General features: G+C 32.0%; 1 protein-coding gene across 1 annotated transcript; it reads left to right on the forward strand.

Moving 5' to 3' along the window:
• Nucleotides 1–12,835: 12,835 nt before the first annotated feature.
• Nucleotides 12,836–14,272, forward strand: LOC114389242 (E3 ubiquitin-protein ligase complex SLX5-SLX8 subunit SLX8-like). Its single transcript, XM_028349873.1, has one exon. The coding sequence runs from the start codon at nt 13,105–13,107 to the stop codon at nt 13,891–13,893; it is 789 nt and encodes a 262-aa protein (XP_028205674.1). The 5' UTR covers nt 12,836–13,104; the 3' UTR covers nt 13,894–14,272.
• The last annotated feature ends 411 nt before the right edge of the window (nt 14,273–14,683 follow it).

The following is a 14,683-nucleotide window of genomic DNA, read 5'->3' on the forward strand; positions in this document are numbered from 1 at the left end:
TTATTTTAACATACTAAATTTTATTATTCTCACTTTATTTTTTTATAACATGAAAAAACTTTAATATGATTAAAAATTTGTGTTTTCTCTTCAAAATCATACAGTAAAAGTAAGGATATATTTGATTAATAAACATGTTTGACTAAATTATAATTTTAATTCTCCTAAATAAGTAATTTTGATTCTTTGGTTGATTGATCATTCAAAGTTAAATAGTGACTTTTTTGTCACCTATTGATACTGATGCAACATTTATGTAACCTGATGACATAATATTTATGTGTCAAGAGATTAAATTAAGTGAAAAATAAAAATGATCTTAGTAGAAGTTGAATTTATTATATTTAAAGACAAAACAATAAACCATTAAGACATTTATTTTTAAATTAATTTTATATACACTATTTTGTATTTATCATTAGTCAAAAGTTATTAATTTTTTTAATTATAAAATTTTATAAATTGAAATAAAATATTTAGTATTTAATTTTACATGTATTTATTTTTATTATAAAAATTTATTTTATTATAAATTAATAAATTATATATATATATATATATATAAATTTGTTCTTATTTTATTATAATTTTAAAAAAATTACATAAACTAATATATGGATTATTTTAAATTTTATTTATGTAATTTATGAAAATTATGTAAATTTAAAATAATATTTAAACAATATAAAAATTAAAAATTTATTAATTTTACAATTAAAATAAAAATTTGTATTATTTTCTATAAAAATAAATTTTCATATTTTATATAAACTACATAAATAATTGATATATTAATTTACGTAACTTTCTTGATTTATATAATTTTTATTAAAAAACGAATTTACTAAATAATGTGTTACGGTTAAAACGAAAATATTAACGTGTAAATTTTATGAAAAGCTAAATATTAACATTTTATTAATTTATATAATTAGAATAAAAATAATTTAGATATTAAAATATATTTACATAATTTTTATAATTTACATATTAATTGATGTAATTATATTGATTTATATAATTAGAGTAAAAATAATTTATATGTTAAAATAAATTTACAAAATAATTTATGTAAATAATTTATATATTAATTTATGAAATTTAATTATAAATTGAGAAAATTAAAATAAAATACTTAAACTATTCATAATAAAAATATATAAATGATATAAAATAAAATTATAAAGATTTATGTATTAAATATTTTTAAAATTTTAAATTTTAATATTGAAAAATAAATTAATATCCTTCGACTAATGATATATACAAAATAATATTTTTAAAGTTAACCAAACGAAATAAATATTTTGGTTGTTTATTACCTTATCTCTCAATAAAAAAAGGTTACAAGTTCAACTCTTATCAACATTTTTTTTTCACTTTATTTAATCACTTGTTCCATAAGCATCATGTCAATAGCACCAAATCAAAGTCAATATTTAATTTTGAATGGTCAACCGACAAAAAGATAAAATATTTATTGTTGGATCGAGTGGCCTCAGAATAATTAAGAAGGGGGGTTTAATTAATTATTCCTACACCATTACCAATTAAAAAATTACTCTTTTAAGACTTTTACTAAATTGTTAAGAGAATGAGGAGTAGAAGAGAATCTTAACAGAAAGTAAAAGCGGAAATTAAATACACAGCGGAAAGTAAAAGAATAGGGAAGAAGGAAACAAACACAAGAGTTTTTATACTGGTTCGGCAACAACCTGTGCCTACATCCAGTCCCCAAGCGACCTGCGGTCCTTGAGATTTCTTTCAACCTTGTAAAAATCCATTTACAAGCAAAGATCCACAAGGGATGTACCCTCCCTTGTTCTCTTTGAACCTAATGGATGTACCCTCCACTAGAACTGATCCACAAGAGATGTACCCTCTCTTGTTATCAGTCAAACCCAAGTAGATGTACCCTCTACTTGTACCACAAAGGATGTACCCTTCAATGTGTTAAGACAAAAATCTCAGGCTGTTAAACCTTTGATACTTTGTGAATGTGGATACAAAAGAATTCTCAGGCGGCTTGTAGGCCTAGGATCTTCTTCATCAATGGATTCCTTTGCTTCTTGGAAGATAAATGGCAGCGGAATGGAGAAGGAAGAGAGAGAGGAGACGCCACTTCAAGGAGAAGATGAGTCTAGAAGAAGCTCACCACCATAGGAGGCCATGGATAAGAGCTTGGAGGAAGAAAGAGATGAATGAAGGGAGAGGGAGAGAAGAGCATGAAATTTTGTGCTCAAAAAGAGCTCTGAAATCTGAAGTTAATATTCAAATGATCAAAGTTGAAAAAAATGCACACACATGACCTCTATTTATAGCCTAAGTGTCACACAAAATTGGAGGGAAATTCAAATTTCACTTGAATTTGTAATTGAATTTGTGGAGCCAAACTTTGGAGCCAAAATTTCACTAATTATGATTAGTGAATTTTAGTTATGGTTCAGCCCACTAATCCAAGATCAATTCCAAGATTCTCCACTAAGTGTGCTTAGGTGTCATGAGGCATGAAAAGCATGAAAGACATGCACAAAGTGTGACTATATGATGTGGTAATGGGGTGTAGTAAGCAAATGCTCACCTCCCCCTCTAAAATTTAATTGGATTGGGATTCTACCAATTCAATTAAATTTATTTCCAACCGCACACATCAAATATCCACTTAGTGCATGTGAAATTACAAAACTACCCCTAATACAAAAACTAGTCTAGGTGCCCTAAAATACAAGGGCTGAAAAATCTGATATTTCTAGGGTACCCTACCTACATTATGGAGCCCTAAATACAAGACCCAAAAATAATGAAACCTTAATCTAATATTTACAAAGATAAGTGGGCTCGTACTTAGCCCATGGGCCCGAAATCTACCCTAAGGCTCATAAGAACCCTAGGGCCTTCTCTTGCATCTCTGGCCCAATCTACTTGGAGTTTTCTATCCAATGCCCTTGCGGGGTAGGATTGCATCATTCCCTCCCCCTTGAAAAGGATTTGACCTCAAATCCCGAGGTTCTTGAAACGCTGGGCTTTTTTCCTCAACACCTGTAAAAAGAACAAAAACATATGTATTAGTGGTGTTTAGTATGTTGAAGTAAGGTAAGGTCTGAAAACTCATTTCCTGGGCATCTTCCCATGAAGGAACATGGTTCCTCACCAACTCAATGAGTGGTGCTACAAGTATAGAAAAATATGGGGCAAACCTTTTGTAAAAGTTTGTTAAGTCTTGGAAGCCCCAAATTTTTCTTACACTTGGTGGAGCCGGCCACTCAGGAATGACCTTTATTCTCTTAGGGTTCATGGGAACCCCTTGATCACAATTTAAAAAATTAAGAAAAGTAAAGCAATAGAACATACCTTTTTCTGTATTTTCATGTTGATTATTCCTACCAAAAAGTATGACAAACCTAAGGTGTCCCATATGAGTGCCTAAGTTTTTATTGAAACTAAAAATAAGAACAAACCTACCTAATGAGTCCCTATGTACACAAATCATGAAGATGTTGGGTGCACGAGTGATTTTACAAAAGAGTGTTGCACCACCCAAAACATTCATCACACCACCTATTTTAGGGATTTGGTGCCTAATAATACCTATTTTGGGCACCAACAAAGCACAAGGATTTAATCTCTTGCGAACCAAACCCTCATCCAAAAACTCCTTTACTTGAGGATTAAACTCAAGCCTAAGAGATGTGGCAATGATAACAAGTGTCTTTTTACAAAGGAGAAAATGTGGAGGTTGTCTAAGAAGGGAAATTTCTTTAATATTTGTCTTTATTTCAAAATGTCTTTCCTTCTTAGCTAACCTCTTGGAGGAGACACTTACCTCCTTACACTCCTCCTTAACCATTAAAGGTTGTCCTTCTTCTTGGGGGTAGATCTCTTCACTAGATTCTTCCCCTTTTGCTTCTTCACTTTTACTAGAGGAAGGTGAAGTAGTAGCCTCATCTTGGCTACTATAAATGTCTTGGCCCCTCATAATCATGGCTTTCTTGGTGGGGCATTGAGAAGTAATGTGTCCTCTTCCAAGACATTTAAAGCACTTCATGGAGCTAGTCTTCTTTTGCATACTAGCCTTAAGGGGTTGCTTTTCTATTGTCTTCCCCTTATCATCTTTGGGCTTAGAAGGTCTCACCCCTAAGATTCCTTGACCTTGGTCTTTCTTTTGATAAGAGTGAGAGCCATAAGATTTTGAAGTGGACTTCCTTTTAAGTTGTTGCTCTACCCTTATTTCCCAATCTAAATTAGCCTCTACATTGTCCTTCCCATGGAAGTATGGGAGTTTAATGTTAACCTCTTGAGGCTTTCTTTCATTTTCTCTCCTATGGGAGTGAGGTCTAAGATGTGACCTATGCCTTCCTTCATAATAGTCACGAAGTTCTTCACTTAGGCTCTTGCAAGAGTTATGACTACTATAGGAGACATGTTTTTCTCTTTTCATTTCTTTCATTATTTTTCTTCTTTCTTCCTCTCTTATTTTCTCTCTTTCATCTTGGCTTATTTCTTCCACTCTTTTTTTACCTTTATCTTTTCTCTCTTGTTTTTCTTTCCACAACTTAAGGGATCTCAACTCATCTAATATCTTATACAAGGGGTCCTTAGGAGTAGAACCCTCACCATTAACACTAGATGAAGAATGAAGACTCATGTTGGTTCCTAAGTTATGGTTCTTTCTTGTTGGGGGTTTGAAAAAAAGGTAAAAGAAACTATGGTTGAAACTAGCCAAAATAAACACTAAAAAAGGTGTGAAAGATAAGGTAAAAACTAATTGGTAAAAGGAAAGCTATCTAGGCGGTTTGACAATGGTGGGTAAAGAAAATAAGCTATGAAAGTAAGCAAGAAATTAAAGTGCAAGAAATGCAAACTAGGCGGATCCTAAGAGTGTTTGGATGACCTCATTTAAGGTTCCCAACAAAACACTCACTATCCTAAGGGAAAATTGCCTAAAATTATTACACACAAATGGAAGTAGGGTGACCTAGCGGAGGCTCCCAACTTACTTCCAATGAAAGGCCTTTTTGTTACAAAATTTGAAAGCAAAGCAAATTGCCAATTACAAAATTACAAAGAATAAAGTCCTCAATTGTGGTGGCTATTCTCTCTTTAGTGTTTGACTCAATTTGGAGTGCTTCTTAGTCCAATAGCTCTTAAGGTGATTGGCCCCTTGCTTCTTGACTCAAATTCTTCAAGATATGGCACCAATCCTCCTTTCCAATTCCCTATATGGCAACTCACAAGCAAGGAAACAAAGAGACAAGCAATAACCAAAGACAAAAAAAAATGACATGAAAGCTAAACCAGAGTTTTAACAAGACAAATTTCCAAGGATTATTCAACAATTAAAGCAATGAAAAGCACAAGAAAGCAAGCTAGGACTCAAAGAGAAACCTAGAATGGCTCTAAAGTAGAGTAGAAAAACTCTAAAAAAAAGACTCAAGAAACCTCTAGTTTTGGCACTTGTTTTCACAATAATTTTCAATTGAAATTTCAGAACTAGGATTGGTATAAAATAGGCACCAATTATAGAACAAATTTTGAGCCAAAACAACAAGCACACTTTCCTTTCACTTTTCTTTTTTTTTTTCCTTGGACACTGATTTTTCTGCCAACTTGTGAGATTTTTCTTATTTTTTCCTTTAATCCAAATCGCTTGGTTAGTTTTTTATAATTTTGGTCCAGATGTCTAGAAAATTCAGTAAAAGTTTCAGCTCAAAAAACGTAGTGACCAATTCCCAGTAATTTATACAAGTTCGTATGTTCAAGCTGCCAACACCAGCGATTTCAACCTAGAAATCAAGAGTAGTGTTTATGTTGCTTAAGGCTTGGATAGTTACAATTTGTGTTTGCTTATGCTCAATTATCTTGAATAACACAATTAAAGATAGCTTAAGACTTATTTTGATTCACAAATCCAGCCACAACTCAGCACCACAACTCAACTTCATCATAGGCATCATGTAGGAAACTTAGAAAGCAAAAAAAAAGTTCAAGAACAAGACTACTTCTAGGAATTGATTTAGAACATGTTATGAACTAAATAACATGCATGAATTAGACTCAAAATTCAAAAGATAGGCTAAGAATGACAAGAATACATGAACAAATGTATCTAGAATTCAATCAACAAAATAAAATTCAACACAAACTTAGAACATAATGTGACAATTACTATGACTAAACATGACTCTAAGACAACATGGATTAAGTGATTTACACTTAGATTTTTGTGTTTTTTTTTTCTAATCAATATTTTGGAACAAAATTTAGATCTAAAGGTTCAGCACAAGAATATTATGAATGAAAATTGATAGAACCTAAAATCAACACAAAAACAAGATTCAAGAGTAGATCTACAAATTTTGAACCATAGAAATGCAAGAACAAGTGTAGATCTAAGATTTAATCGGTTTATTTTTTTTTTTTTTGAATCTACTCTAAACAGCACCAAACCACAAGACAATGGAGGATATACATGGAGAATAAGATGAAGAACAAGGAATTAAAGAGAATTCACCGAACAAAAAGATAGAGGAAGCAAAAGAACATCACCTAGATGAAGATGCTCTTGATACCACATGATGCAAGCTCCATTGGAGCTTGTAGGCCTAGGATCTTCTTCATCAATGGATTCCTTTGCTTCTTGGAAGATAAATGGCAGCGGAATGGAGAAGGAAGAGAGACAGGAGACGCCACTTCAAGGAGAAGATGAGTCTAGAAGAAGCTCACCACCATAGGAGGCCATGGATAAGAGCTTGGAGGAAGAAGGAGATGAATGAAGGGAGAGGGAGAGAAGAGCATGAAATTTTGTGCTAAAAAAGAGCTCTGAAATCTGAAGTTAATATTCAAATGATCAAAGTTGAAAAAAATGCACACACATGACCTCTATTTATAGCCTAAGTGTCACACAAAATTGGAGGGAAATTCAAATTTCACTTGAATTTGTAATTGAATTTGTGGAGCCAAACTTTGGAGCCAAAATTTCACTAATTATGATTAGTGAATTTTAGTTATGGTTCAGCCCACTAATCCAAGATCAATTCCAAGATTCTCCACTAAGTGTGCTTAGGTGTCATGAGACATGAAAAGCATGAAGGACATGCACAAAGTGTGACTATATGATGTGGTAATGGGGTGTAGTAAGCAAATGCTCACCTCCCCCTCTAAAATTTAATTGGATTGGGATTCTACCAATTCAATTAAATTTATTTCCAACCACACACATCAAATATCCACTTAGTGCATGTGAAATTACAAAACTACCCCTAATACAAAAACTAGTCTAGGTGCCCTAAAATACAAGGGCTGAAAAATCCGATATTTCTAGGGTACCCTACCTACATTATGGAACCCTAAATACAAGGCCCAAAAATAATGAAACCTTAATCTAATATTTACAAAGATAAGTGGGCTCGTACTTAGCCCATGGGCCCGAAATCTACCCTAAGGCTCATAAGAACCCTAGGGCCTTCTCTTGCATCTCTGGCCCAATCTACTTGGAGTTTTCTATCCAATGCCCTTGCGGGGTAGGATTGCATCAGTTAGTCCTTTGAACACTTTTGTATTAGGGAAAGGGAATAATCAAAAGAATTCTCAGACTGTGTCGTTTTGAATTCTTTGACAAAGGAGAAGGGAGACACAAAAGAATTCAGGCGGTTAGTCCTTCGTTCTTTTGGAAAAGGGAGAAGAGAGACACAAAAAGAATTCAGGCGGTTAGTCCTTGACGAATTCTTTTTGGCAAAGGGAGAAGAGAATGAAAAGATGAATAGCACAAGTTTTCAAGGTTTGGAAAACCAGAAAACTTCAGAAAGCTTTTGGTACAAAGAAGAAGAAGAAGAAGTTCAAAGAGATTCAAGGCTTGTAAAAGATTGATTAGAAAAGTAAAGTATTGAATGAATTAATTTATTTGCAAAACAAAGCCTTGCTTTTATAGACTCTTCGTGTCTGGTCAAGAAGACCATTTAGAAGAGTTATAACTTTTAGAAAAACTTAAAACCAATTTGAAAAAGTCAAAACCTTTTTGAAGAGTTACATCTTTTGATTTATTCAGAAACAGTCACTGGTAATCGATTACCAAATAAGTGTAATCGATTTCAAAAGCTTTTGAGTGAAAGGATGTGACTCTTCATATATGAATTTGAATTTCAACATTCAAGGGCATTGGTAATCGATTACCAAAACATTGTAATCGATTACAGCTTTTTGAAAATAATTGGAACGTTGTAAATTCAGTTTGAAAACTTTTTTAAACTCATTTTGCTACTGGTAATCGATTACAACAATATGGTAATCGATTACCAGAGAGTAAAAACTCTTTGGTAAAAGGTTTTGTCAAAAATTCATGTGCTATTCAAAGTTTTGATAAAACTTTTTAATACTTATCTTGATTGAGTCTTCTCTTTATTCTTGAATCTTGAGTCTTAAATCTTGATCTTGAGATCTTGAACCTTGAATCTTGATTCTTGTCTCTAGGCTTTCTTCTTGAGTTCTTGAATTCTTCTTGATTCTTATCTTGAACTCTTGAATTGTTCTTGATTCACTTGAGTTGTTCTTTGATTGATCTTTGAGCTTTTTGTCATCACCTTTGTCATCATCATTGTTATCATCAAAACACCTTTGAATCATCTTTGATTCACCATGAAGCTTTGATTCTACATTTATTATGAAAAATAAGGAGACTAAATATAATAAGTGAATTTATAATAATCAATAAATGAAGAATGAAGGTTTAATTAAGTTTTTCCTAAAAAATAGATCGTTTTCACATTACTATCTAACATTTTTTTTCCAATTAAGTATCTTAAAAAAATTTGTTTCAATTTACTACAGATAGAGCATTTGTACTTTAATATTTTTCAATTTTTCTTTGCTCAATTGGCATCTCTTTGACTCTTATTTTCTTACCTTAACTCAGTTTTGGTCTAAGACAAATGATTGAGCATAATTGAGAATTGTAACTTAATTTTAGATTTTGTGCTTACTTGACCTACCTGTCTTGTTCAGGGACTAGAGGACACTATAGAACTCCAAATGGAATGTGTGACTAGTCTCTAGAAAGATAAAAAAAAAAAAAAATCTTCAATTTTGTTACAAATAAGCGTTGGCCAATTCTGGCATTTCGAGGGTTAAATTGAGCTTGGAATTCAGAACCTCTGCACTTAAAGAATTGGGTTGTGAGTTTTGGCTTTTGTTTTGTGTAGTTAGTTAGATAGTTAGTTAGTTACTAACAATCTATATATTAGTGTTGGATAGTTAGTTAGTTAGCTAGTTACTAACACTCTATACACTTTCTTCTTCTCTCTTTTTCTCTCAAGTGTTCTTTTTTCTTCTTCATCTTTTCACTTCTGTTCCACCATTCTCTTGCACATAATTTCATGGGTTCTCCATTGGTGATGACCATGGAGGGCTAAAAAATTAATCAATCCAAGGATCCACTCCAAGCAAGGTTGAATTTGAGTTCTGGTTTGAGATTTTCACTCTTTGTGAATGTTATTCCTTTTCTTCAATCCTATTTTCGTTTTTCATGATTGTGATGATGTTTAGGATTGAAAATGAATTATGTTTTGGATTCATTTACTAATTTTGAATTTTAATCACAAGTTGTTTGGATGATTATTCACTCTAATATGCGATTTCAAACAATTTAGAGATTCGATTAGATTAAACTTTCTTTAGAGTGTGTTTGGATGGAGGAATCTAAAATTCTGAGAAATTTTAAATTCTAAGAATTTTAAATACTTCAATTGAAATTCTTTTATTTTCAAAATTTTGTGTTTGGATAAAAAAAAGTTAAAATTATGAGGATGAAAAAAAATGAATGAAAAAAAAAGAAAAAATATGATTGGTGTGCTAGTTATACGTGTTCTTTTACGCTCAGATCCGATCGATGTTTCACAATCTCATACGGTGTTTCTTGAAGAAGACTGTAAGAAGAGAATTTCAATTTCTCACTTTTTAGAAGGAAATTGAAATTCCAGATTTTTAGTTGTTTAAAATTCTGTTTTAAAATTTCAAAATTTTAAATTTTTTACAAAAAAAACATCCAAACAATGAATTCTAAATTACAGAAATTCAAATTCTCTGATAAATTACTTTCCTTAATTAAAATTCTCTATCCAAACATACTCTTAATGTATTTGAGTGAACTTTCACAATTAACATCATTTCTAATAACTATGATAATTCTATTTGCATTGGTTTGATGAATTGGATTGATGCTTTTAATCTTGAATTGTATTCTGTTCTTGTTTTGTTCTTTCTTCAATTTTATTTTTGTGTATTTTCACATTCTTTTACTATTTCCTATAAACTGTTCGATATAATTCCCCTATTTCTGTTTATAAGTGAATGAATGTAGGAACCATATTGAATCATATTTCTGAGTTTGACCTAGGTTAATCCCGTGGTACAAAATCCCCTAGTAAATTTGTTTTTGAACGATTCAACATTTGTTATCAACTACCTATCATTAGTCTCATTTCGTTAAGTGATGACGTGGTAGGCGGAGTGTCATGTCATCATGCCTTATCACTGACACCTCATTGCCACGTGGAAATGAAAACGCACAAGACACGAAAATTTATACTAATTTGTCTCCACCATTGAGGCTACGTCCAACTCTTGATTAGCCACCAAATTTCACTAACTTCAGCAAGTTACAAGTATTAATCACTATCACTTCTAGCTCTACAACACAAGCTCTACACCAAGCTTATTACAACTCAATATTCTTTGTCCTATCAAGCTACTGCTGACTCTATACAAATCAAACAAAATTGTTGTTTTTTTTTTTTGCACAATGACTAACTTTTAATTGTCATATAGACGAATATACAATATCAACACTTAGTACTTTCTCTCAAGGGGTTCAAGGTGTTTTGAGAGTTTTTTTTTTTAGAACTATACATAATATATATAAAACATTTTACAAAAAGAATCTAAATGAGAGTGTGTAGGTTCATATACATGTCTTCAAAGCTTATGGCATTTAAGGCCTTCTTCAACAAATGTTCTTTGTCTTTAAATATATAGATTTCTTCACTTGAGCTTGTGTCTAATGATTGTGATCGTTGGAACATTTAATATTTCCATTGATACACATACTCCTTCATGCTCAAAAAAATCACTTTTGTGTTGATCACTTTAGCAGAAAACTAATTGCTTTAAGTCAAAGTAGGTTTGTCATTAGCCGTGCACATTTTTGTGATGGTAATTTTCAACTTTCAGATCTTAAATTTTATTTATTCTTCATAGGATTCAACATATCTTAGGAAAATATCATACGAATCTCAAACATAGAGTAATAAAGAAAATCTCAAATGTCATCCTTTAATGCTATATCAAATCATGACCTTCTCTAACCATCGTCTGATATTTTAGATGCAAAATTCACGAAGCATAATCTAATTTTGCATAAGACGTCACTTCTAACTTTTGTATTTATTTACATATAATCAAAATAATTAAGAATTCTGATTTACTTAAAACACAAATGTGTTTTCACTTAACAAATATGATGAAGTATAATTAAAATAATATTACTTAATACACTCACTTAGTATTATTATTACTTTTCGTATGTTCTTAAATTGAATCTTATTCAAATTATTATATGAAATTATGTTGTAATCTTAGGAAACCACAATTTTATTCATTTTATTTCCTAATTTTGTAAAACCTTTTTTTTACGGAAAATGATAGTGGAAAATAATTCAAACGAATGACTTTTTTTCAAGATAAGGAATTAAACTGATCATTACAATCTCATAAACTAGAATGAAATTTATTCATTATTTCATATAGTTTTGAACAAGTTTACAGTTTAATTTTTTTTTACTGAAATTTATATACTTTTAGTTCAGTTTTAAATTTTAATTTACTGAATTTAATAGTTTTTCTTAATTTAAAAAACAGTTATTCAAATTTGAAGAGTAAACTATTCTTTAAAAATTTGAAAGTGTGAAGTCCATTCAAAATTAAGCAAAATAATAGAATATTATAAAAAGTCATATATAAAATTGAATAAAATTAAACAACAAGAAATTAAAGTGTAATTAAGTTGCGCACATGAGTTATCTAAAATAACCTGTGCCTTTCTCACCCGTTCTGGGACCTAAGGTATCCTAGGCAATCCTGTCTCTCCTTTTAATGCTTTGTGTGTCTCTATGAGTTGAAAGGTCCCACTCACAATATCAATGATCTCGTCCATAAGTTTTTCTTTTTCTCATTGCCTTGCACGGACATTTTTCCAATTTTCATTATATCCTACAGTTCATTTTGCTTTGAAATTTGAATAACATATTAAATAATTAAAATTTATTGAAAATTATAAATTTTAGTAACTCTCATCTTTTGAATGAGTCTTATTTTTAATTTTATATTTTTTAATAAACTAGCAGTTTAGGTTTGCATTACACAGAATAAATATGCATTTTATATAATTACGATTTATAATAAATAAATATTTTAAATATATAAATCATATTATAATTAAAATTTATAATAAATCGGATGACAATTAAAAGCGTTCTCTACAAAATCGTTATTCTAACTTATGTACAGAAAGAAATTAATTTATTATAATTTATATATAGAAAGAAAGAAATTAATTTATTATAATTTAAAAATAAAGTATATGCCAAAAGGAGTATGGTGCTCTTTTTTTTTTTTTTTCAATAGAAGGAATATGGTGCTAATATTTCTCAAATACTAATTAATGAAACTTTTAAATCTAAAAAAAAAATCAATTTATCATATCATTTTCTTTCTCTTTCTTTTTGTCAGCATGTATTTTTCTTTTTCTTTTCCTCTTTTCCTTTTGTTTTTTCATAAAAAGAAAGTTTCTGCGAACGAAAACGTTGACTGCTTGCTTATCCTCATCCCATTAACAACTTGCGAAGTATAGCAACCTACCTCTTCTGCTTCATCCACCAAACTTTCCCTTTAAAACATTTCACCCCATAAATTCTCCATTAAAGACACAATCCACTCCTTAATACCCCTTCCATAATTCCCCAAACCAAACACACAGTTAACTAACTCACCAACCCTCCCTCCATTTCCCCGAGAAAATTCCCGGAGATCAATTCACTCAGTAGATTTTCCCGGAAAATGGAAGGAGGTCGTCGGAGGATAACGCTTTACGATCAAATGACAGCTGGTAACAGTTGCAGCAGCGGCAGCCGAGACTCACTAGCCAGCCTCATGATGGACGACGTAGTTTTCAAGAAGATGGAAACCGAAGCGAGCGGCGAGCTGAGCCGAAGCCGAACTCTCCAAGACATCATTCGCGAAGAGAAACCTAACAACAGCAGCAACGCGACGGATCGCAATTCTTGGAAAGCCTTCAAGGAGAAGCTTTGGCTCAAGCGCGCCATCGGCTCGGCTTGGTCCTCCGCCACCACTATCACTAATCACAGCAATGATGATAGAAATTTACCAAATTTACCTGAAACTCGCCATGACTCGGACGAGTTGACTCAGCAGAACGACGTCGTTGCGGGAGAGGCCAACGATTCGGAACCGATCGCGCGGTTCGGGTCACCGGTGGAACAGGTGGCAGCCGGCGGAGACTCCTCCGACGGCGAGAACAACCACGAGGCGGTGGTTGGCGTGTCGCTGATGGACTTGCTGGAGGAAGCAGAGCAGGAAATGGATTTGTATAGAGTGAGCGATGATGATGACGTGGCAGAATATGAGAAGCGAGAAGGAGAAGGCGAAGAAGAAAAAGGGGGTGTGGTGGAGTATAACTGCTGCGTGTGCATGGTGCGGCATAAAGGCGCGGCGTTTATCCCGTGCGGGCACACGTTTTGCAGAATGTGTTCGAGGGAGATTTGGGTGAGCAGAGGGAACTGCCCTCTCTGCAACAATTTAATTTTGGAAATTCTTGATATTTTCTGACCCCGGTAATAATTTTCATCAATCCTTCAATTTAACCTTTTTAATCTCTATTTGATTTTATTTTTCTTTTGGTTTGGGGAAGTAAAAGGAATTAGTGACACATGATTATGATTTGTAATTAACAAAAAGGAATTAGTGACACATGAATGTGTCATGATGATTGGTTGGAGTCACATGTAAGGGGTATATTATGGATGATTTTATTTGCACAATTTCTCTCGATCCTAAGGTTGTGTCACATGCTTACCTCACGTGTTCATGTGATGAGATGCTGTGTATCTTCATGTGAATTCTAGCGTGCTTAGACGAGTGTACAAGCTATGGAATTATAACTTCGAATGTGATTTACACGGTAGTATATATTTATCATTTTTTTTTACACATTTTGATAGACATTTTTGCCCTAAATTATCCTATGATATGACCCCAACTCTCTTTTATCTGCATATAAGTTGATCTTGAAGGATAAAATGAAAAAGATGACATGAATATATGAAGTTAAATTGATAGGAAGATAAAAAGTAACAAATTGGAGTGTGAAGGACATTTTAAACCATTCATAAGATGTATTGGTCATGTTTATTTTTAAATACAAGCAGAAATTCAAATCATATTTTAAAAAAAAAAAATACTAAATATATAATTTATTGTTCATACCTTTCAACTCATATATCTTACCTCGTAATTCAAAGATGTTTCTTGCTTCGTTTATATAGACCACATTGTTAGGTCAGGACGATCATTGATTCCATCTATCTTGAATTTTGATGAATAACAACAAATACAAATT

The sequence above is a fragment of the Glycine soja genome, chromosome 16 (assembly GCF_004193775.1).
Source record: "Glycine soja cultivar W05 chromosome 16, ASM419377v2, whole genome shotgun sequence".
In the NCBI taxonomy this organism is placed as follows: domain Eukaryota; kingdom Viridiplantae; phylum Streptophyta; class Magnoliopsida; order Fabales; family Fabaceae; genus Glycine; species Glycine soja.